The 26,201-nt window shown below is 35.9% G+C and overlaps 2 protein-coding genes across 11 annotated transcripts in view; both read right to left on the minus strand.

Moving 5' to 3' along the window:
• Positions 1–10,857, minus strand: part of LOC128175241 (trichohyalin-like) — a 39,809-nt gene extending 28,952 nt beyond the window's left edge. For 6 of the 10 annotated variants that reach the window (XM_052840719.1, XM_052840715.1, XM_052840723.1 and 3 more), the window contains exon 1: positions 9,927–10,856. In XM_052840719.1, the coding sequence (XP_052696679.1) occupies positions 9,927–10,445 (519 nt within the window). In that variant the 5' untranslated portion in view covers positions 10,446–10,856. Of the gene's footprint in view, positions 1–9,926 lie in introns of all 10 variants that reach the window. The other 4 variants (XM_052840714.1, XM_052840713.1, XM_052840717.1 and 1 more) reach the window with 2 other exon arrangements.
• A 1,065-nt stretch (positions 10,858–11,922) lies between these two features.
• Positions 11,923–24,204, minus strand: LOC128178695 (putative ankyrin repeat protein RF_0381). Its single transcript, XM_052845985.1, has 3 exons — positions 24,103–24,204; positions 23,872–24,007; positions 11,923–13,727 (listed from the first exon to the last, which is right to left on the minus strand). Exons 2-3 carry the CDS (start codon positions 24,005–24,007, stop codon positions 12,436–12,438), a joined length of 1,428 nt encoding a protein of 475 aa, XP_052701945.1. The 5' UTR covers positions 24,103–24,204; the 3' UTR covers positions 11,923–12,435.
• Positions 24,205–26,201: the final 1,997 nt, after the last annotated feature.

A 26,201-nucleotide genomic window follows, 5' to 3' on the forward strand; every position in this document is an offset into this window, starting at 1 on the left:
TTTTTTTTATTATGCGTTTATCAGTCTTCTGTTCAGTCTACATCCCGCTCCCCTTTCAAAAACGAGGCTAGGGGTCTGCATGGTTTGGGACACATGTAAAGAACGACAACCCCCGTGGTTTTTCCTTTTTACTATGAAGTATTGCTCGGGATAAGTTATGGATCTTCCTGGTGTAAAATTTATAAATGAGCAGCCTTCAATCTTTTTGAAAAATAAAATTAATTAAAATACACACAACTAGTTCGCAATTTTGATTCCAATCGTAAATCACGTAGTGTGATATCAGACTTTTGGTACACGTCATCCAACAATGTGATCATGCTGTTGTTTACTGGCATCGTCTTCCACCTCCCTGTGAACATGATATGTTAGCGGGGGTGGAAATATTTTAATGGAAAGAAGAGAAAATGACAAATTAATAATAACATTCCTAAGAAAACAGCTAAGTTGTAATCTATTATTTTTCCATTCTTTAAATTATTTCGATTTTGAAAGTATTAATATTGATAATGTGCTTTAACAAACGTACGCTTCTTCGCTTGGTTTAAATTAAAAAGTTGGAAAAAAATATTTCCCCGCGTTGCAGTACGGACCGACACACATACAATGTAGATCCTTCTCAAAGTCCCTGATTGCTAAAAAAGGGAAACATGTAGCTCCACTGAACAGTTTCTCCTCGACCTAAAGAAATCCAACTGTGTACATTCTACATTTACTACTGACGAAACTAAATCACGATCTAACAAAGTACGTTTTATTAACGTTCCATGAATACTTTAAGTGTGAAGTCAAAACATTCAGTTATCAAAGGAGTGCAAATATACAATAGTTGCACATTTTCCCCTTCCATTGGCTCCCTTTAGGTATATATTAGACATATGCACTTAATTAAGTCAATTCCATTTTCATATAATCACTGACCACAGTAAGGTTGGTGCTATTTATTTAAAGAAAATATGGAAAATATTTAATTTAAAAAATCTCAATTTCAATCCAATTGTCATATTGTAAATTTTGAATTTACTGAATGGTTGTAAAAACAAAATTCACAACATGACAACTACCAAACCCACCCATTCTTCATTACATCATAATTGCTATTACTCTAATTGACTCAAACAAGGTTCTGTTTGTTCCAGTTTTGCATATCAACCATCTCCAACCCCAAAACTTTGGCTCGACTGACAATTTGGAATCGTGTCAAATGGTTATCGTTGAATTTGATCTTGACCTCTGAACCTTGAAGGGCCAAGGTCACATTGCTTTGATGTTGCGTTGGCATTGATCTTGGGTTCTGCACCTCCCAAAATAACGGTTTCCTATGCTTTTGGAAGTTTTGTTGAACATCTGACCCTGGTTTTTGCTGCTCTAAGAGCATGCCTGCATTTAGCAACTCTTTACTCATATTTGCAGCCATCCAATGCAAGCAGTGAGTAACCCTTATTCTTCACTCAATGCAGGCATTCTGGAAAAGATTATCTCTCTTATTTCGGGGGGGGGGGGGGGGGAGCTTTAAATGGCTGTTGATACACACGCATAGTCACTATGATTGTCTATATGAATTAATCACCCATCATTTAAATCTCTGAATTAATAATTGTCACTCTCTAGAGCTGTGAATTATTGATTTCAGTAATAATTACCGAGTTCTCTGCAGAATATAAACAGAATGCTTCCCACCAGAAATATTTCCCGTGTATGATAGCAAACGGATATATGTTAAAAATTGATCTTCTAATTAGTTTTAATTTTGGATGGTAATAAACATGAAAATTTTAGCAATATAGAAAGGAGACACAGAATAAAAAATTCAGCACGAAACAGACCATTTACAAGTGGAATTTGATAAAAAAAAAATATTCATACAAACATATTTTCTTGTTTTCCATCTGAATAAAATTTGTTTGTCCTTTTCAAGTATAATGGCTGCATAATTTATTCAAAGACGACAACAAAGTGGAATTCTTAAAAGAAATGTCTTATTGAGTATGGTGCATAATTTGTGTGTTATTCAATAATTCATTTTGCAAATGGCCTTCAAACAAAACGATCAATTGCATTTTATTCTAAACATTTTAATATGTACTCATCATGGTTAACAGTGACTGCAAGTCAAGTCTACAATTACAGATTAAATGTTGTTGCCAACATAACGCTGTGGACTAAGAGAGGACTCCCCAATACTTTTGTTTTTTTACTAATTAACAATTTTTAATTGTCAATGGGTCCATAGTCATGGACTCATTGACAATTAAAAATTGTTAATTAGTAAAATACACTTTATCTAAAAAAATCGATAGTCCAAATCCCCAAAAAAGTGAATGTGAGCCTTAAAACCATTCTTCAATAAGTGAATTGAAAGATGGCCGATTTGAGCATGACTCAAAGTGCTGTTTGTACAATGGAATGAAAACATAGTTTGCTCATCGTATATACTATAGTATTTGTGGTTATAAAGTTACTAATGATGATATCAAGTATTCTCTTGAACGAAAGTGAATATTTTCACCAAATATTTGCAGGGACCTATATAAACGTTCCTGATATCAGTCATTTCAGGATTTAAGGTTTAATAGGTATATAAAATCGAGCATTATTTCCTCCCAGTTTGAACATTTCGATACTTTAATCAAGCTCCCTTCCTATCCCCCTCAAGTTGTAATCACTGTTTAAAAAAAAAACACACACAGTGTCAAATGTGAGAATCAACGTTTCCGAATTTTTTGTTTATAGAGAAGTCAAGCCCAGTCATTTTTACAAATATTGACCCACCTTTTGTACGCCTAAAGCCGACAACAGACCCTTCCTAAACAATTCTAAGTGTTTTTGTTATAACAAATGATCTATGTTGGTTCAATACAAATATATTCATATTTTGAGAAGATCTTTAAGGGGCTGGATGGTCGTGGCCATATCTTTGACTATATTGATCTCCTCGAGAAGAAGAGTTCGGTATGAAGATAGAGGGGAAAAATATTCAAACGTTGAGGCTAAAATATATGGATTTTTACTTTATACTATAAAATAGTATAGCTAAAAATGTAATTTAGTCCAATTGAGAAATCTGGTTTGACCTCATTGTTGTATTTCTTTTTTAAAAATATTATACAATGCAACATATGCCATTTGTATTTTTTGTATTTAAATGGTCTGCAAAAACTCCACCCACAATACCGTACACCAAAGATGTGCATGAGGACAGGATCCAGCTCCCCCTCCACCGATTTTGACCCCCGAGGTAGTTGGCTTTTTAAAATAAATTCTTTTAAATTCATGTACACAAAATGTTCCATTCTAAATGTCTAAAAATTAACTGAGAATAAACAATTATAAGCAGGTTCGTGTAGTTTTAATAAATCCTTTATTTTTAACTAATATTCAGATATTTGATATGAAACATGTTGTGTACATGACTTTAAAGGAATTTCTGTATAAAAAAGCGTCAACTTCCCCGGGGGTCAAAATCGGAGAGTAGGGGTCCTGTCCTCAAGTACTTGTGTGTACACCAATGCAGGTCGTTGTAAAAATTATGATGCTTCTCACAAACAGCAATGCTGTAAGAGTTCGTTAAATTCTTCCTTTTTATACATGTATGTTTAGGAACGAAATTAAAACCCCTGTACTTAAAACATTTACACTCCCAAGTTAGAAAAAATATATCTTATAATTTCTAGACCTGGTCCAAAAACTCGCCATCGCTATGTATGAACTTCTTGTATGAATATATTTGTTTATCAAAGGGACAAAAGTTACCAAGTGTCTAACAGGTGAGTACGGACGAACCAACAGAGGATAAATGTATAACTTGATGTCTGTGCACGGTATCGGAGTACCAATAAATGGGGATTTAATACAGCGTGGATTATTATTAGAGATTATTGTTAGAGGGCCATTGTTTTGGGCCTGTGATCTTATTCTTCTAGGGGCCTTTTATGTCAGTTACCGAACCATGTCATAAAGGAGGACATTATTAGAACGATCTGCCGTGCATCAAGCATATCTACATTCTATATTAAATATTCTAAATGTTTTAATTAAACAAAAGGTGTTTTGTTCAAAGGAATTGTGCCAGGTTATAATGGATAAATCCTATCCAACTTTTATATGCCTGGTTTGTAAATAAATACTCTATATTTTAACGATATCAATTACAGAAAGTTCATGCTACTAATACTAGTTGATACCATAACAAACAACAGAAATTTAAACAAATATAGCGAATATTCTTTTTTTCAGTTTCTTTATCTTTAGTTGATTCATTCTAGGGAAGATCCATCAATATTTGCGGAGATCATGGAGAAAATCTATACTGACGGAATTCTCTTTGATTCTACTTATAGTTGTAAAACGTAAATAGAAACAGTCTTTGAATTATTGATTGATACCACCCCCAATACCCAGCACCCAAGGCGGAAGCTGACACGCATCAATCTGAGGAGGGTTTTCTCCCTCTCGTCTGTTTAATAGAGAAATTGGTTTTTAAGTGGGTTTTTATTAAGTCAATCAAATTTCTAATTTCTACAGTGATGTTTTGCATACAGCTGAAGATATTTTTAAAAAAAATTAAAGTGATATGAATTGCAGAGAGAGAGAGAGAGAGAGAGAGAGAGAGAGAGAGAGAGAGAGAGAGAGAGAGAGAGAGAGAGAGAGAGAGAGAGAGAGAGAGACAGGCAGAGAGAGAGAGAGAGACAGGCAGAGAGAGAGAGAGAGAGAGAGAGAGAGAGAGTGTTTCCTCACAATATTGTATAATACTTGCTTTGTGATGGTAACAATATTATAATATTCAATTTGTTATAAAGAGATAACAATGCCGTAATCCCGTTACTAGTATATTAAGGAGGTATCTCGTAATAACGAATTAATAAATACTTTGTTGTAGCTACAGTGTAGTTATAGTTATAGTGTTGTCCACGAATTAATTACTAGTACATGTACTTCGAATTCGTTATGAGAAGTCATTTCTGTCGTTTTGCAGACCTTGTATCTTGTTTAAAAAACGAGTAACTATCATTTCATGTATATCTCTTAACAAATAGACAATACAACGTTGAAATATCAATAAATATCAGTTATTTCCCAGTACTGCATCGGGAAGTCAAAATATCATTAGAACTTTGAATCGGGCAACATCACAATATCAAAAGTAGTATAAATACAACGAGTAGCCATATCTCTGCTTTGACAAACCAAATAGTTTTGAACTTTTTAAATCTTTTAAAAAGCTTTCGGGTACCATGCTAATGCGCTAAGGCCTAAATTCAATAATTTTAACGATACTTCACGAGTATAAGAAGTTATGGGTATAGGGACTGTTTATATGAACTATCATGTTTTAAAAACTTGAAGTCTTTTGATTTAAAGTTTGGTAAATGTACCCTGTTGTCAAAATACAACGGAGAATAAAACTGAGAAATATAATGTAAGTTTCTAACATGCGTTAGGATTCAGGGGTAAGGATGGCGGGGACTAAATTAAAATGAGGTTATATCATTTCTTCAGTACAACGTGCGATACATACATGTATATAGAAGAACATATAATACCGGTGTTATATAGTGCCTTTTCCCCCTAGCCATCTTTCCCCCCGGAAAAATGGCTATATAGCAGTTCTTCCCCGCGGAAAAATGGCTATATAGCAGTTTTTCCCCCACGGAAAGCTGACTATATAGTGGGCTTTCCCCCTTTTTATAGCCAGATTACCCCCACGGAAAACCTACTATATAGTGGATTTTCCCCCATTTTTACTTTCCGGCCATGTTTATTGCGGACCATTCGTGACAATAATTTGCAATAACTGATATGATATTAATTTCTCACAAAAAAGGATAATAATTATGGCATTTATTAATACATAGAATAAAATACATGGTTTTTCAACCCCAAATATGAACTTAGCATGCGCCTTCATAACATGCATGTGTCATCATCGTTTATTTCACCTGTTCTCACCCCTTTTTGGAACACCTTTTACACGGATTTCGAATTACCTCGAATCTTTTTCATCTAATCGATGCTTATCTACAGTTTTGACTTCGACGTTATGAACACGTGAGAACATATTTGAGTGAAAATACGCCGGTTTGGAAATTTAATTTTCCAATGTATTGCCATCAATGTATAAGCTTCTCCCAGGGAACTAACTGACCAATCTTGACTTAATTTTGTAGAGGAAGGGAATAAAAACTGGAAATGTATTACTCCCTTCGTCCAAAAGGCTATTAATTTTAAATTAATACCGTTAGAATTGACGATCTTAAAAACAATTATATATTTCATCTTCTAAATATCAAACGGGAGACAGGATGCAATGATATAATGGGAAACTGAAATGTTTTAGTTTTACTTGGATTGATGGGGTTCTAAATCATGGTTAAGGGGTATTTTAATTATGTATTAAAAGCATTTGTAAAGTTACACATATTCATATTTTTAAGCACATTTCTACGAAACGCGAGATATTATGATGTAAACATTTTAAAAAACAATGAAATGTCTTCACAACCAGAACAATGTCGGTATCTTTGCTGGTTACTTTGGAAAATGTAAAATGGAGCCTGAACTAACTTTATGTTTATATTGTCACTCACTATTTGCTAATTTTTCACTTTTAAGTTTGCAACGTTATTTATAAATATACAATGTTGAAAACGATGCTATATAAATCAAGATATACAAAATATATAAATATAAGTATAAATTTATACTATTTGTTTCATATTTTTGCAATAAAGATTTACTTGTGTACCATATTATTTCTTCGAACAATTAAACAATTGTAATTAAAAAAAAAAACAACAAAAAACAACCAATACATATATTGTGATGAGCTGACTTTTTTTAAATATAAGCTTGTTCTTCTAATCAACTAACAAGTAAAAAAGTCGTATATGCGCTTAGGTTGGTTATTTATTTTTGATTTTCGGTTTCTCCTTTTATGAATAAAAGTTCATTGATTTATTCATCTAATTATTTATTATATCATTAGTCATCTTATGAATTGATTAAATGTTTTGAAGAATAATGAATTTTACCCGCTTACCTTTAAAAAAAATTTTGTTTGTAAATCGAAAAAAAAAGCAACAGAATTAAACGTAATTTTCAATCATTTTGATAAAGAAATATATGAGTGATTGTGTATTTTTAAATGATTCTTTACTTTTAAATGACCGTAAAAATATGTTCATGTGGTCATCTATAGTTTTTGAGATATGGGGCCCAAAAAAATACATATTCTTTATAATTGGATATCAAACACCGGGCTCGAAAACAACAAAGGCTCCTACCCTGCATGGGGGCTTAAATTTTCGGTGTCATCTACTAGTGGTATACCACTATCACTGTGAAAATATGGTTAATTGGTCATCTCTAGAATTTGAGATTCGGGTCCACACTTATAGAACACTATTCAATCAATATAATGGGGTTTTAAACATCGGGCCCTAAAACATCAAAGGCCCCTACCCTGAGGACTGAAATTTTCAGAGTCATCTTCAAGTGGTAAACCACTGCCACTATAAAAATATGGTGATATGGTCATCTCTAGTTTATGAGACATTGGACCCTAAAGAATATGCACTATAATTATTATAATAGGATTTTAAAAATCGGGCTCTGAAACATCGGAAACAAAATTTCTCCAAAACAGTGGTTTAGCCTTGATGAAATTTTCACAAACAGACAAACAGTCTGATAAATTTATCAAGAAATTCTTAAAACATTCTCGTTTAATTCAATTTCAGAAACACAGAATTATGCATATAAGTGTATAACTTGTAAAACTAAATTAAGTTCTATGTGTAATTCCGTTACACACATGTTCAACTTTCAGCATTGTCTATGAAAATAATAAATCGGCAAAACGAAACTTAACCTGTACAGATGAATGCAGATATACATGTATGCAACCTGGGAGTGTAGAAACATTGATTTTAATCCTTACTGGATTTCCATAAATATTTTTTATAAAATCTGAACCAAGAACGTGAGGGAGAAACCCTACTATGGGGGAAAGGCTACTATATAGTAGCTTTTCCCCCCGGGGGGAAAGTTTACTATATAGTAGCTTTTCCCCCCGGGGGGAAAGTTTACTATATAGTAGGTTTTCCGGGGGGAAAAGCTACTATGGGGGAAAAACTGCTATACAACACCGGTAAGGCACACTATATGTAATAGTTTAACATCTGGGGAATCGATCATTGAACAGAACTTTGGTGTCTCAGACGATATCGATATCTGACATTTGATTAAAAAGTAAATTGACAATGAGATAATAAAATTCAATACAAAATTTAATTATGGTGAGATTATAGGATAAACATCCACTAGACTTATTTTTTGGTTGTCGAGTCGTAATCTTTGTAGTGTTTCAATGAATTTCAGATCATGTATTAAGTCAAAGCATACAGCTACCACTGCTCAAAAATTCGACCTCAAGACAATCAATATCTTGTATTCAATTATGAGAGAACGTTTTCACCTATTCCAGGTGTTTTACCTCCAACACCCCACACAGGAATGAAGATAAAAAGCCGCTGGATCAATCCATGGCTTAAAAAGAAACGTCTGAAAAAGGTCCCAATGGCCATAGAAAGGGACCATAGAATCTCTGAAACGATTAGGATTTTGCGTGCATGTCTGATATTATTTCTCCTTTGACTGAGAGTTGCGATCTCGACGATTCAAAATGTACATGTACAAAATATTAATAACTGAAGGATATTCTGAAAAGACAGTGCACCTTCATGTACAACGCACGTGTACTTGTAGTTTAATGACATGCTATATATGTAGACATGTAATGTTTAACGTTGAACACTGAACGAGAATTAAATATTGAAATGTTTGCTCTTTGTTTAGCCGGTCGAATAGTAAATATGTTGATTCCAGGCGAGCAGAACAATTTATTCAAGTGCATGCACATGCAAACATACATGTACTCTGGTCTTTTACCTAGAGCCTATGCACAAATGTAAATTATAAATCTGAACAATACAAGTTCAGCGACGATTTAAATGTGCATTGTGGATGGCTGTGCATCTGACATAAAAATGAATGGACTTAAAAGGGCAGAAACATAGCTTTCATATTCTCTATTGCTTCTGACGATTTGACAATGGGCATGATTACTGTATTGGGCGGTAAATATCAAAGATGTTAACAACTGTACAATATGTATTCAAATTTAATTCCTTAAAAAAGCTTCACGTACTTGCTAAACAAAATCAGGTGTATATACATTGAAGGCAGCTAGAACCAGGTTTTTTCAATGTGTTTTATCAGCGTGATCGAGGAGGAATTCTGAGGGTTCTATAGTAGTGGGTATTATGCTTAGATTAGTTGGATAGTTCAAAAAGGGAAATAATGTCATCAATTCTATGGACATTACAAGCGATTTAAAGTAAACACTGAAAGGGCGCTCTCAATATTGTAATGTTTGCACGCTGTTTAGACCGAAAAGCGAAGTTTCCAAACGGCATATAAACTGTTCATACACTGAAAGCCGAAAGGGCAATTCATCAACAGACATGCATCGTCATAAGTACTCTATGGTGCTTTTCATATCAATTTAAAACTTGACCCACATAACACTAGATTGATTTGAAATCACTATCATCGCCAAATTGATTAGCCCGATTGGCCTCGATCACCGTGTAAAACAAACCATATATACAGGGGGTGGTCAAGCTTTAATGACTGCGATGACAGCAGGCTAATACACAAAATGCAGATCTCCGCACGCCATTGTCCCCGACTCCGGTATCCTATTCAGCCGTTAATTAATACAAGACTTTGGAAACAAGATATACTTCTTGTGCCAGCAAAGGGTTGGAATGACGACCAATTGTGTGCTGGGCTAGGTTATTTGAACCCCTTTGAACCTTAAAGTTTAATTTATATTTCGGCTTGAACCAGATCAGTAACGTTACCTCTTTGTCTTGGTTGCTGGCGAGTATCTTAAGAAGTTCCTTGTAGCCCTTCTGTACAGCGATGTGGAATGGGGACAGCCCATCATGGTCGTGAATGGTGGGGTCTGCCCCTGCTTTCATTAACAGGGAGGTGAATTGGGTATTCTTACCCAGCACTGCCCAGTGTAGGGCCGTCCTCTCTGATTTATCCTGCACATCGATATCTAAGTTATCATTATTTAACAATATCCGAACACATTGCACGAAATCCCTGCCGAATGAGTTACCCCTACTACACCCTTCCTTCACACAGAATATCAAAATATGGCCTCCATCTTCGTCGAACTCTTCGTTGTCCCTATTCAGGGGGATGTCCCTCTCCTCGTTCTTAGAGAAGAACTTCCGCAGTTCTTTGTCTTTGCCCGTCTCCACGGCCGTCCACATGTTTTCCATGAGTTCGGCAATGCTGGCCTTTGTCTCTTCATCTTGCCCGGTCCTTTCCGAACTTTCGGACCGTTCTGTCTCTTCTGAATCTGCCATACTGGAATCTAATCCCTCTCCGACACAAATCTTCTGCTTACTATCATGGAACTTTGTCTCCGTAAGTCGTATTCATGGCTAGGAACCTCAATTCTGTCTTACGTTTGTCACATCTTGACAGCGGATTTGTTTTCCTTTTGAATTAAAGCATTTTTTTTTATCAACAATAGTCCCAGGGTAAGAAAAGGTACTCGATGTATAACATTAAGCTGATTTTCTATTGATTCCAGAAGATAACTAACCGAGGGAATTCATTAAAAATCAGCCTTCGCTCCTCTGTTTCCTCTTGCTTCAGCAACTGAAACCGTTCTTGCTACAATCAATTCAGTGCGGCTGAATATTCCAGGCACTCAAGAACATAAGACACAGACTTTATGTGAAGTTATGTTTAAATGCATCGATAGCATAATTTAAATCGAATAACATGTGCTCTTTAAAATAATCTAGCATTCAATTTATCTTCTCGTGTGATCTATGTAATAAGACACATATACGTGTTTTTGGTCAAATCACGCGTGACTTTACCTAGTTGAGCGAGAAGTAAATATTGACACACGACCCGAGTTACTACAAACAGTTCTTGTCGATTTCAATGAATTCGGACATTTAAAAATTAACAGTGAAATGACAGTGTGTTATTAGACTCTCCTTCTAGTTGCTATAGGCCTTATTGATTAAGCTTCGCCATATTAATTTGTCAAAGTTCATATTTACTCTTTTCACCAAAATCCATCCCATTTATAAACAAGAAATTTACCTAAAATTTTAAAACATTTTTAAACAAATACCTCAGAAACGTTGATTTATACGTATACAGTGTATCGATTTGCTTAGTTTGGAAAAAAATCCAGATTTACAAAATTTTGAGATACATTTGGGGAGGGTTGTTTTCCATTATTTATGTCAGTAATAAATAATTGTTTAAATCAATATAGGTTTTTAACCTGTATACAAATAACAATGACATTTCATGACAAATGTCGTGTGATGCAATCTTAAAATATCCTTCGGCAGACGATTATTGACGTATTGCGCTTGCTTTCATGTCCAAATCGATCGAGCGCTCGTGTTCTGCAACAATCTCACCATAACAATGATCGAATCATTGGATATGCAACGAGTTTATCTTACTCTGGGTGGAAATTGATTGAGATGTAAGTGAGAAACCACTTCAAGAGAATGGGGCTCTATCATAAAGCGATAGTAATTATGAGATGTGTTAGAATATGAAAAGTAAACTGATTGCCATGATCAATTAAGTATATTTTACACTGGGTTTACATACATGGTACGGCAACCGCCAAACGAGGACCAATCTACTGCAACAGTTTAGCGCAAATTTATTTTCACATTTTTTAAAATTAATACACATTTGTGATTTAACCATGACCAGCTTGATTAAGACCCTCTGTTAAAAGATGAAAATGTTTTATTAATTAGGAAGGCTGGATGGACTTTATCATTGACATGAAGGGTTCACAGATTGTACTTTTCTAAAGATCATGTTTAGAAAAAAATCTGAAAAGACAACAAAACACTGATAAATGGGTTGGAATAATAGATACTCATTTAGAGTTTTATAACTTATCATGTTCTTACAGTAATATAGCATACTTGAATTAAGCACAGATTTAATACGTTGGAGCAAATGTCAGATTATGTTTGGTTTATTCTTCTTTTTGCTTCAAATGGTGTATGGGCCATTTTAGCCCATCATTAGTAATTAATACATTTTGGCACAAAGTCATAGAGAAAAATCTCAATATCTGTTGTCCGTGACTTTTTGTTTAACCCAAAATCAAATATTAACTAAAAAATCGAAATACCCAGCGGGTGTCATTAATCTGCTCGTTCTGGGTAGCAAGGTGTCCGTTTACCTACCCACTTGATGGAATTTTCATTGATTTGGAAGGTAAATTATATATGTAAATGTAAATACGCTGTTTTTAAACTATAACACTATCCTTGTACAAATTCAAGCGCGATAACTCTAACCGCTCACAACACTGTCCACATACCGGTAGAGCTCTGTGATGCCGTCGTACATAAATTCAAATAAAGAACGTCGCCTCACTGGTTCTATAATCATGTTCGACAGGCTTTCGATTTCACTCTCTACTTGTTTCAGTTTCAACAAATATTTACTACCAAACTTAGCAATCGTTTTCTGAACAACATCGTCATTTTCAATAACATCGTCCACATTGTTCTTGTACCTATTTAGAATACGCTGAGCCAAAGCATTCTTTTGCAGCTGGCACAAATCGTTCGATGTAATTCCGCCCGCGAGTTTCATTTCTGGATCCTCCCCAAGTTTCAGAAGAATGAGCAGCAGAACCAACAGTTCCTGGTTTCTGTTTGGCTGGAAGACGATGACTCTTCCTTTAGATATATAGGCCTCTGGAAGACCTTCCAGCAACACTTGCAATGGCGTTTTCCCTTCCCTGTTTCGAACGTTCGGGTCGGCGCCCAGTTTAAGGAACACTGACAACGATTTCCATTTCTCGTAAGATTTGACCATTATGTCTTCTGTTCCTCTGCAAATCGTTAATCCAAGATCCACAATGATATTGGCCTCCTTCATCTTTGCCATTGTTTCCAATATGCCTTTAATGGTATCCACTTCTTTCTTCTGCTCCAGAAATTCTTCAGTAGCTGGGGGTTCCAGTGGTGAATCAGACAGCATAAGATGAAGAGGGGTGTTGCCATCGCGATCTTTGCTGTTAATTTTTACAAATTTAGACACAAGTAACTGCATAAGAGGGATGTTATAATTCCACGCTGCAAAATGTAAAGCCCCTTTTCCTGTAAAATCACAAACGTGCACGTTGGCGCCTTCCTCTATCAGCCATTTTGCAACTGCCTCGTTTCCAGCCCTGCAGGCGACAAGAAGAGGCGTCATACCATTCAACTCGTCTCGGAATTCCAAATGCGTCCGATGACGAAATAAATATCGGCACACGTCAAGCTGATTCGATCCACAAGCCATTAAGAACGCATTGAATCCCAAACAGTCTGTTTTTCCGATTATTGCCCCTTGGTTTCGCAGGAACTTGACAATCTTAAGGTGTCCTCTCTGGCTAGCTATCATCAGAGGGGTTGTTCCTTCGAAGTAGGCGTGCATCATCTTCCATCCATCTTGAACACAAGTGAATATCTTGGGTCCTCCCATGAGTTTTTGATTTGGATCCTCTCCCGCTTTTATCAATAGCTGAGTATGTTCCAAGTTGCCATCGAACACGGCTTGGTGAAGATATTGTACATCCAGCACCTCGTTCTCGTCTGCCAATAAAATATTTTTACATGGAGGATTTCTTTTAAAAGGAAAGGTATATAAAAAACAAAAGCAAATAAATTTTCCTTTAATTCGCAAACTTGATTTCTTGCCTATAAGATCCATGTTTCGGTAAATCGATTATGTATTTTTAGATTGATATATGTGGTAGTGTTGATTTTGTGTGTGTTTGTTTATTAAATCAAAAGATCAATATGTGTGTTTAAATAAAATAAAATATGTGCTCATGTTCATGTTGTTTTCATCAAATCATCATTTCATTCTATATTCATCTTCTTCTTTTGCATGTTACTATTAATAACTAAACGACCTGATCGACGAGACAGTTGTATGTAAAAATATCAACGCATTTGATTGGCCTAGCCACTTTGGCGGGTCGTGCATTTTACAAAAACCAGTCAACAGGTTCTGAGAGTGACCAGACCAGTTACGACTCAGGGCGTAGGCAGAGCATATTCTAGCCACTACGTACATATAAATAGTTTCATACAGAACGCACAGTAAGTAGTTTTTATCTCCTACTAATATTTCCTCTTTTGAATGAGTGAATGAATGAATAGTTTTATAGTCTGCCAGACGTATATATTAATTTAGTATTCTGATAATTTTACTTTATAAATAATGAAAACGTAATGTTGAAGTTTACTTGTAACGCTGTATTCTATCCTCTAATATTTCATGTACTTTTTAATTGAAATACGGCACTGTTCCAGGTATATGTGACAGCTACATTGCCCAGATATAGTTAGATTAGATTCAGCTCGATTCCATAAATCGGTACGATATCCTTAGATATGCACATTATTACATTTATATTATATGTAATTCTAGAGCACTATTTTATAGCCAATTATAGCAAGTAACTGAGTATATAGTTGCTGATATCCATTTTAAATTATTAAGTTCAATAACATAAACGTAATTATTTTATTACCAATGTTAGAGGCTGTGGGACTGTGTGTTTTACTTATATAACAAATACATGTTAGCGTGCAAATGAAATTATTGTTTGTCATATTGTATATTAATATTTATGTTGACTATTGTAGGGCTGATCCCATATATAATATAGTCCTGGGGTCAGGCAATAAAGTGAGATAACCCACAACCGGACTTGTTTTCCTTTATAAAACACCGGCTACAAATGGCGCCCAACGTGATTGACCACGGACTATGAGGACCATCCACTCGACCCACTACTAGCTTGTGAAGGCCGTGAATGGTGGACTTTCCTTGCCATAGGAGGACAAGACGGATTCGTTCTTCGGATCAGCAGCGGAGCCCGAACGTGTGACGATCCGGACTTTCTCTCATCACGGACACATTTCAACTTATATTGCACGCATTCTTGTGATTCATTGTTTTATTGAATATGTGAAATTCCACAGTCCCACCGAGTAAGGTCTGTAATTTTTTACAGTGTTTACTATTGTGTTCATCGTTACGCTAGAGTAATCATTTTACTTGAGTCACAGAGAATCAGCTGATTGATATATTGTAGTCTCACCTGGGCTGATATCGTAGCATATTTTTATTTCGAATAATTGTTACTTGTCAAGTAGTGAAAGAGGGTGATAGCGAAAATACTATACTTTCTATTAATATCCTTCATCCCATAGCACTTAAACCACATTACATCAAGTACACTGCCCTTTGTATAGCGACAGAGCGAATAGATAGGAAGCGTCTGATTTAAAGTTTGTCTGTTGTCAATAGATTGAGTATACCTGTGACGAAACTTACAATTTCCTTCTAATTGCATGTTTTAAATCATTTCATTGTTTCATTCACTTTGCATACTTGTAGTCCATATCAGTATTGCTTAAATCGCAAATCCATTCTGTACGCAGATCCATAACGTGTTCGAATCGGAAAAAAAAATCGTTCTAGTTTCCGACCTTCGGTTCCGACTGAGTGCACTTCGCGTGATCGGCGTTTTGACAGTGAAGACAGCTGCGCTATTTTAATTTCTAAAAGGTACTTGGGTTGTTCATATTGAGTTATTTTTTTCTCCAATATTTTTGTAGATTAGATAGTTTTGTGTCATATTTGATTTAGATTTTTTGTGGTGATTTTTTTTGAATACTGACCGGTCAAATATTTTTTCTACTTGTGTGTATTGAATCTGAATTTTGAAAACAATTTTTTTGTAACACAGAATTTTGTTCTTTATTGATTAAGACCAAATTATTTTAAGGTATTGTTTGGATAGAGATAGTTGATTTTTTGCTTATCTTGTGTTTATTATCTTTTCTTTAATTTTTTTCTGAAAATATTTTACCTGTGTACCCTTGAGTCATCGCAAAATTTTGGATTACCTCCCTTTGATCAGTTAACTTAAATTTTGTTAGGCACATTTTAAATTTACTCAGTAAATTATTTTGATTTTTTCCTGAAAAAAACTTATCCATTATTTTCTGTTATTGATATTTTTGGAATTTTTTTCCTTTATTCAGAAATTTTTTTTCTTCATAGATTGAAATTAATTTTTAATCAACTCGGAGCCCAAACCAATTGTTTGATAGCAGGATTAATTTTGTTTAATTTTTTTGAACTGGATTCAGGTGTGTTTTTGATGTTTGAAACCTGATTATTTCTATTGTCACATTGTTGATTTTGTTTTTTGGGTTAGATTGAGAAATATTGTACTTAATTAAGAATGCCACTGACAGATGAGTTCAAGGATGACGAACTTAAGACCATGGCGGAAGGGTTTACAGAGATGGGAGTCAAACCTAACCTGCAATCTAAAGAAAAATTTCAAAAGTGGTTACTTGATTTCTCCACAGGAGCAAAACCAAAATCTGATGGGGCAACTGCCAGCGCATCCACACAGGACAAATCTCCGAATACATACCAAACTCCAAGACTTCCTAACTTTTCTGGAGATAAAAAAGGAGATGCCACCTTTGATCTGTGGAAGTACGAAGTTGAGTGTTTATGCAAGGACAAGTACTCAGATGCCACAATAACACAAGCAATTCGTAGATCCGTTCGAGGAGAGGCCGCCAGAGTCATCATGAGACTAGGAGCAGATGCAAAAGTTGATGACATTTTGTACAAACTGGAAAGCATCTTTGGAACAATTGACACAAAGTCAAGCATCCTTTCAGAATTTTTTAGTGCAAAACAAAAAGATGATGAAGATGTAGCAAGCTGGGGATGCAGACTAGAAGATCTGATTAATAAGGCCATACATTTAAAAGAAGTCAAACCATCAGAGGCAAATGAAATGCTCCGGAATATGTTCTATGAGGGAATGAAGTCAACATTGCAGGATACTACAGGTTACATCTTTGAGAAAATAAGAGACTTTGATGAACTCAGAAAAACTGTAAGAAGGAAAGAGGAAGAAATGAACAAGAGGAAAACATTCACATCTGGTCAAGTAAAACAAGTTACAACAACAGAGTCTCAATCTAACATAGATCAACTAAAAGACATGGTTCAGAAACTATCACTGGATGTGACAGACATGAAAAAAGATATAAATGAAGGGAAACAAAGTACACAGGACAGTTGTACTCAAATACAACAGATAAATGATGGATACAGAGGATATTACAGAGGAGGGTGGAATAGACCCTACAACAGGGGATACCAGAAGTGGAGGCCTAGAGGAGGATATATCCAGGATAGGGATCCTCAGCAAAGCATGATGGGAAATCAGCAAAGCATGGGAAATACGGAAGATAACCAAGAACTTACCTGTCATAGATGCAATCAGAAGGGACATATAGCTATTGGTTGTAGAGTCAGACTGGACCACTCAAACAGAGCTTTAAACTTCAGACGACCTTTGTCAAGGCGCGGACGATAGGTCGCATACAGCAGATGCGTCAAGTCAGCAGAGAAAATTTAGTTGGAGAAGCATGTGAAGTAGATTTGATTATTGAAAACAAAATGACAAGAGCATTGTTAGACACCGGTTCGACAGTATCAACACTAGCGCTATCATTTTACAAAGAAAATTTTCCACAGACGGAAATAAGAAGTTTTGATGGAATCTTAGAATTACAGGGTGTGGATGGAAAGTCTTTGCCATATGAAGGATACATAGAAGCAGAGATCATAGTTCCCGGACTGCAGAATGACAGAGTTTATCCTTGTTTGTTCCTGATAGTACAAGACACTAATTATCACCAATCAGTACCATTACTATTGGGAACAAATATTCTAAAAACTTTGCTAGAAGATACAAAAGAAATTCACGGAGAAAGGTATTTACAGAAAGCCAATCTTCATACACCCTGGGTTTTAGCCTTTCAATGTCTGTCCAAGAGAGAGAAAGAGCTGAGAAGGAATGGCTACAAGCTTGGAATTGTAAAATCTGCAGAGGAAGCAAAGATCACTATTCCACCAAACAGCCAGAAAACTGTCATGGGATATGTTGATAAACAAATGCGGTATCAGGAATCATGTGCAATGCTACAAGCATCAGATGAATCTCGTATACCCAAAGACTTGGACATAGTTCCTACTATCATCAACTACAAATATGGGAGAAAGGATGCTGTACCTGTTCACATTTGTAATATAACAACTTCAACAGTAACCATTTCACCCAGAGAAATACTGTGCGAATTACAAGCAGTGAACATAGAGGATTTATCTATTGGAAATAGTGAAATCAATCCTAGAGTAGACAGCTTTAATATTGACATAGAAAATGTAACAGCTAATCAGTATAAAGAGGCAAAAGAGTTTCTCACTAGGAATCTGGATTTATTTTCATGGAACAGTACAGATATTGGACATGTCACTTCAGTAGAACACAGCATTGAACTGGAAAATGACACACCATTTAATCAGAGGTCGAGACGCATTCCTCCTGCTATGTACCAAGAGGTGAGGGACCATCTTCAACAACTTCTAAATGCTGGAATCATCAGAAAGAGTAAATCTCCATTCACCAGCAATGTCGTGCTATGCAGGAAGAAAAATAATGAACTGCGGATGTGTGTTGACTATAGGCAATTAAACAGCAGAACAAAGAAGGACGCCTATGCACTACCTATAGTTGAAGAAATTTTGCAGAACCTGAGTGGAAATTCTTTCTTCACTGTCTTAGATGCAAAGTCAGGCTACCACCAGGTCAACATCAAAGAGGAGCACAAAGAGCGCACTGCATTTACAGTCGGCCCTCTGGGGTTTTACGAATATAACAGGATGCCCTTTGGCTTGTCAAATAGTCCTGCGACGTATCAGAGGCTAATGGAAGAGATCCTTGGCGATTTACACCTTAACACCTGCATGATTTTTCTGGACGACATAATCATTTTTGCGAAATCGTATGAGGAACACATGAAAAGATTAGAAGAAGTGTTCAACAGATTAAGAACAGCAGGTCTCAAACTATCACCTAAGAAGTGCAGCTTTTTGATGCAGCGTGTCAAATATGTAGGACACATTGTTTCTAAGAAAGGAATAGAGACAGATCCAGAGAAGACAGAAAGAGTGAGAAATTGGCCAACACCAAAGACACCTGAGGATGTGAGGAGGTTTTTAGGCTTCATTGGCTATTATCGTCGATTCATTAAAAATTTTAGTAAGATAGCCAAGCCATTAACAGCGCTCATGCCAATACCAAATGACAAAAAGAAGGGGAAGCAATCAGCGCAACAGAAATGGAAATGGGGTAACACAGAAGAGGAAGCTTTTAAGAGACTGAAAGATTGCTTAGCATCACCGCCAATCCTGGGTTTTCCAGACTACTCTCAACCGTTCGAGGTACACACTGACGCAAGTTTACAGGGACTCGGTGCTGTTTTATATCAAAACCAAAACGGAACAAAACGAGTGATAAGCTATGCCAGTCGGAGTCTCTCCAGAGCGGAAAGGAATTACCCTGCCCACAAAATGGAATTTCTTGCGCTCAAATGGGCCATAACGGAAAAATTTAAAGACTATTTGTATGGAAATTCCTTTACTGTATATACGGATAATAATCCGCTGACGTACGTGTTAACTTCCGCCAAGCTGGATGCCACAGGACATCGGTGGCTTGCAGAACTATCCAACTTTAATTTTAACATAGTATACAGACCAGGCAAGAAAAATCAGGATGCAGATGGACTTAGCAGAATGACCCATGATACAGAGGTTATAGGTAATGATTCTGTCAAAGCCATATGCCACTCTATGTATTTTGAAGGATTGATTTGTAGCATATCCTTAAATACAAAGACCCTTGAAAGTGATACAAGCAGCTCAGCAGTAGCAACTGTAATAGACTGGAAAGAAAAACAGGATACTGACCCTATACTTATGGAATGGAAGCATCATGTTCAGTTGGGGAAGAAACCTAAGATGCACCAGTTGTCATTTGGCCAGGACTCATACGCCTTAATCAAGAACTTCAAAAGACTGTACATCGAAGATGGTGTGTTGTACAGGAAAACAACAGTCCACGGAAATGAGAAAAGACAACTTGTTCTTCCAAAGTGTTATGTCAATACTGTATTAGAACAATTGCATAATAGGTTTGGACATGGAGGGAGAGAGAGAACAATGTCCTTGATTAGAGATCGTTTCTATTGGAACAGGATGTTTAGAGATACGGAAGACTGGATACGAAATTGTCAGAGATGCGTCTGTAGGAAAACATCAACTAATCAGCGAGCCCCACTTATTGGAATCAAAACATACTACCCGTTAGAACTTGTCTGTATGGACTTTTTGACGCTTGAGAAATCTAAGGGAGGTTTCCAACACATATTAGTAGTCACAGACCACTTTACTAGATTGGCACACGCAATACCTACACGCAACATGACTGCAAAGACAACAGCAGAAGCTTTATACAACAACTTTATAACATATTACGGGATACCATCTAGAATACATAGCGACCAAGGGGCCAACTTTGAGAGCAAGATCATAAAAGAGTTATGTAACATCACGGGGATGGTGAAATCGAGGACAACACCCTACCATGCCATGGGGAACGGCATGACTGAGAGATTTAACCGTACTCTCTTGGATATGTTGGGAACCCTTGAACCACATCAGAAAATCAATTGGAAGTCCCATGTTGCACCGCTGGTTCACGCTTACAACTGTACTCATCATGAGAGTACAAACGAATCGCCGTATTGTCTAATGTTCGGCCGTGAACCCAGACTCCCGATTGATTTGGCATTTGGAATCAATGTGCAAGAACAAAAGACACTGACAAAATACATGGAGGATCTTAGGGGGAGGATGAAGAAGGCATATGAGCTTGCATCAACAGCAGCAGCACAAGCACGTGATAAGCAAAAGGATTATTATGATTTGAAAGCAAGGGAATGCAACATCAGAGAAGGAGATCGGGTGCTTGTAAAAATTGTAAGTTTCGAGGGTAAACATAAAATAGCAGATAGGTGGGAAGAAGATGTTTACATTGTCCAGAAGCAGCCCAACCCGACAATTCCTGTTTACATGGTATTCAAGGAAAATGGGGAAGGAAGGAAAAGGACACTCCACCGAAATCTACTTCTTCCCATTGGTCATTTGGATGGATTTCGGCAAAAACAGTCGAAATATACTACCAAAGAAATACCACCTGCTATAACACCGCAAAATGACCAGCATCAAATCAGAGAGGATGAATCAGAACTTAGTGACGAATCCAGTGAAAGTGAATCAGAAATAGTTGTACCGGTACAATACGCAGTAACAGAGGAGTACACACCACATGATGTACATGTTCAAGATGTTACTGGAGAAGATCAGCAAAGGGAGAACGTTAGGGACGCCCAACAAGCTGATGACACAGAAAACCGTTTTGCTGAACATCAGCAACCTTTAGCTGAGGAAAGAGAAGAAACAGATGCAGTTAATGCTCTATCTGATGAGGAATTGGAAGCACTGGAATATGAAAATGAAGAGAGACAAGAAAGAGATGTAAGAAGAAGCACAAGAACAAGAAAACAACCAGCATGGTTAAGAAGCGGTGAGTACGTCAACACAATTCAACAAAAGCAAACCAAAGATCTGGAGTGGAAACAAGGTGAAAAGTTGAAATACCTCCAAAGTATGCTTTTAACAGGTACCTGTAAAGGGTTTGAGAATAAGATAATCGAAACGATGCTCGATATTATTAAACATTGATTTTATTTTTAGCTGTTTTTATGCCGATGATAATATACCGTTTGCGAGAAGCAATTGCGTTTACTGTAAATAGTGAAAGTTATGCGTATGGTTTCATATGATAACCTCGTAACTATAATCTTATAAAACGTGTTCGATATAATATGCGTAGTTAAATTGTGGTAGAGTCAGGTATATGGCATTCCTACTAGCTCTGGCTAGCGGGTTAACCCTTTAGCTCGATCGGTAGAGTGCTGGACTGGCGTGCCAGAGGACCTGGGTTCAAACGTGGGCGCCAAACGTAACAGAGACACTTATTGCCTCTGCTGGGGTTTGAACCCAGGTCCTCTGGCACGCCAGTCCAGCACTCTACCGATCGAGCTAAAGGGTTAACCCGCTAGCCAGAGCTAGTAGGAATGCCATATACCTGACTCTACCACATTGTCCCCCTCCAAGGAAAGAGGCGTCCCGACTCTCCTGGAGTGCCAATGCCTGTGGGGCAAAGTTCTGGAAACAGTCAGGTATATGGCATTCCTACTAGCTCTGGGACGTCATTTTCCAGTCGGGGGGAGTATGTGGTAGTGTTGATTTTGTGTGTGTTTGTTTATTAAATCAAAAGATCAATATGTGTGTTTAAATAAAATAAAATATGTGCTCATGTTCATGTTGTTTTCATCAAATCATCATTTCATTCTATATTCATCTTCTTCTTTTGCATGTTACTATTAATAACTAAACGACCTGATCGACGAGACAGTTGTATGTAAAAATATCAACGCATTTGATTGGCCTAGCCACTTTGGCGGGTCGTGCATTTTACAAAAACCAGTCAACAGGTTCTGAGAGTGACCAGACCAGTTACGACTCAGGGCGTAGGCAGAGCATATTCTAGCCACTACGTACATATAAATAGTTTCATACAGAACGCACAGTAAGTAGTTTTTATCTCCTACTAATATTTCCTCTTTTGAATGAGTGAATGAATGAATAGTTTTATAGTCTGCCAGACGTATATATTAATTTAGTATTCTGATAATTTTACTTTATAAATAATGAAAACGTAATGTTGAAGTTTACTTGTAACGCTGTATTCTATCCTCTAATATTTCATGTACTTTTTAATTGAAATACGGCACTGTTCCAGGTATATGTGACAGCTACATTGCCCAGATATAGTTAGATTAGATTCAGCTCGATTCCATAAATCGGTACGATATCCTTAGATATGCACATTATTACATTTATATTATATGTAATTCTAGAGCACTATTTTATAGCCAATTATAGCAAGTAACTGAGTATATAGTTGCTGATATCCATTTTAAATTATTAAGTTCAATAACATAAACGTAATATTTTTATTACCAATGTTAGAGGCTGTGGGACTGTGTGTTTTACTTATATAACAAATACATGTTAGCGTGCAAATGAAATTATTGTTTGTCATATTGTATATTAATATTTATGTTGACTATTGTAGGGCTGATCCCATATATAATATAGTCCTGGGGTCAGGCAATAAAGTGAGATAACCCACAACCGGACTTGTTTTCCTTTATAAAACACCGGCTACATATATATTTAACATAAACATAACATAACATAATTTGCATATTGAAACAACTCAAGCAATCAGGAATACATCTACCGAATGTACATGTACTGTGCGTTCAGCTCTTAGATCTAAGTATTTAGATGATTACGTATATACAATGTTACTATTACGGATCTGATGTCCGTTACAAGTTAATTTGTTTTCATTAGTTAATAAGTTCCAACTTTTTGCTTCTTTTTTTTTTTGGAAGTTGTAAAAATTCATTCTGTCTATAATCAAGCCCAGTATTAAATATCAATAGATGTGCGTCCAAAAATGATAAGTGATTTTTGTTCAATTAAACGATCGTTGCTAATAAATCTAACTTAAAATTTAAATGATATAATTGGGTATTTCATAGATCATGGCATAATGTCATCTCCTCTGCTACATGTAACTCATTTAAACACATGTAGATATTTGGTACTACAGTGAAAACCGATATTGTATATATTGTCATTTACCTGAGCTGAATGGCTTGCCACATTGTCCTTGATAGAAACCAACACGGTAAACCTCATTAAGGACTATCAGGTGTCGACACTTGTTCTTTATCTCCGCTAAACCATCAGCAAATCCTATATCCTCATCTTCCGTCATCTGCAGATTAGTGATTACATTGTTTGTGATTAAGCAGTTTCTTCGTTGACCAGTTAAATTGTAATTCTAGTGAATGGACCGAGCTAAAAACTTACCTTTTTTCTAAACGTCTTCTAATTATTTATCAAGTTATGCATGACGGGGAAATCTTAGTGAATTGGTGTCAGAGTGTGTGCTTTTGTCACGCTTCAGCGCTGCTACTGACAGTTGAAAATAATTCATATCTTCTTAAAAAATAAGGCATATTGGATATATTTAAAGGAGACGGCCCTCCCCCTTTCGTTGATTTACTTCTGTCCTTTGAAACAAGAAAGATAACTCTAACAAATAAATATTTCGACGTTTTTTTTTCCTGAAAAGCCCTCTTCCCTTTGATTACTGAGTAATTTGTTCAAATTATTCATACACTATGCAAATATCTTATATATAATTTCAGTAATATCATATCGTTGTATGATATCATATTTCTTAAAAGAAACTTTATGGTAAATACAATTGAAAATAAATCGTCGAATTTCGTCGGAATATATGTTTTAATAGTATGAAATATACGAACCAATTTATTTTCTCACAAAAATATGCCGAACAGAAATTTATAAAGTAAAATTTTGAACAAAAGCTTTTAATTTCAACCGTTATGGATAAACAGCAATAGAGTTTAGAATGTACAAGTTGTAAAAAAAACCTTAAACATTTAAAAGTCGATAAAATGCAATAAAAAGTGTACGTGCGATTGACAGGGAACAGTAATAAAACAAATGGGGCTTAATAAGTTTTGGAACTTGGGCTGAATCCCATTGTGTTAATACAATAAAATAAGTTCAAACCAATAAAACAAAACAATCAAACAAACATGAGAACGAAAGAGTTTATATACAGTGTTTATGTTCTTATTCGTTTCACTCAAACGAACATAAAATATTTATGAAATAAACACAAACTCGTGAGTAGGATGTGAAGCGCTCTGAAAGTGCAGTTTTAATTAATTTCAATATAACAAAAATTTCTTTCTTTCTTAACCAAATCTTCCACATCTACAAAATAAAATTGCAAATTTTAGACAGTGGATACATCTATATATTATACAATATGAAGCAAAGGGCGGGTGGGTGGGACTTAAATGACTGCACGAAAAAGAGCCTTCGAATGGCTTTACTAGTACACAATAACTTTCACGGTCATTCATAGCCCGTGCTATGAATACCAATATTGTCACCTGACTAGGTGGCAATAATAACAACCAATAGATGTAAAGAATAAACAAACACTACCACGTGTTTAAGTAACATTAATAAATACATTTATGTTCTTATTTGTTTCACTCAAACGAACATAAAATATTTATGAAATAAACACAAACTCGTGAGTAGGATGTGAAGCGCTCTGAAAGTGCAGTTTTAATTAATTCGAAGATAAAGAAGAAAAGAAAACGCGCTAAATGCCAAGATTTTTTGTGACTTTAAGTTTTTCAGATAAATTTTCTTTCACATAGCCATCTTTTGCCCTATCCGACCGCCACCGCCCATGCTTTTTAAACAGTCTATCACAAACCCCTGCGGCTGCTGCAGAAGTAGCACCGCCCGATCTTAAACTATGTACACCAAATTTTGACTTCTCTAAACCAATCTTTTCTAGTGCGTCCAATATTATCTCCCTTGCTCTTGTATATGAAATCGGACGATTATCCGTTCTAAGTCTATAAGAATTAGACTTTTTACAAAAAGACACCGATCTAAACAAGTATTGAGAAGAATGCATGTCAGCATTTGACAATCTTAAGAACTTTTCTAAGATATTCACAGGACATGTGTCACAGAATGTTCTAGCTATACAAACTTTTTGACCAGTTTTATACACATCTGTCTTGCTTTTAACAATGTTAATTTCCACACAATTATTCTGTAAACATATATCTAAATAACGAATATTTACAATTTCTGAGAATCTCAGGAACCCAGCAAAACCTAAAAAACACATACACAACGTTCTCAAATTATACTAATTGTCATTCTTTCCAAATGTAGAAACCAGGGCCTTCAAATGTTCTGGCGTAATAGGTTCTTTTTTGGTCACAGGTTTTGATGTTTCTCTGATTGCCCCCTCCTTAATATTTTTGACGAGGATAGAATCACATGGGTCTACATAGCCTGCTAGGCTATGTGCCCAGCTAATAGCATGTGCAGCTGAATGAATT

Source organism: Crassostrea angulata, chromosome 3, assembly GCF_025612915.1.
Source record: "Crassostrea angulata isolate pt1a10 chromosome 3, ASM2561291v2, whole genome shotgun sequence".
Classification (NCBI taxonomy): domain Eukaryota; kingdom Metazoa; phylum Mollusca; class Bivalvia; order Ostreida; family Ostreidae; genus Magallana; species Magallana angulata.

Coding starts and splice junctions, on each gene's coding strand:
- LOC128178695 (XM_052845985.1), bottom strand. CDS start 24,007: ATGACGGAAGATGAGGATATAGGATTTGCTGATGGTTTAGCGGAGATA. Junction 13,728..23,871: donor TGGCAAGCCATTCAGCTCAG/GTAAATGACAAT, acceptor TTTTATTGGCAG/ACGAGAACGAGGTGCTGGAT.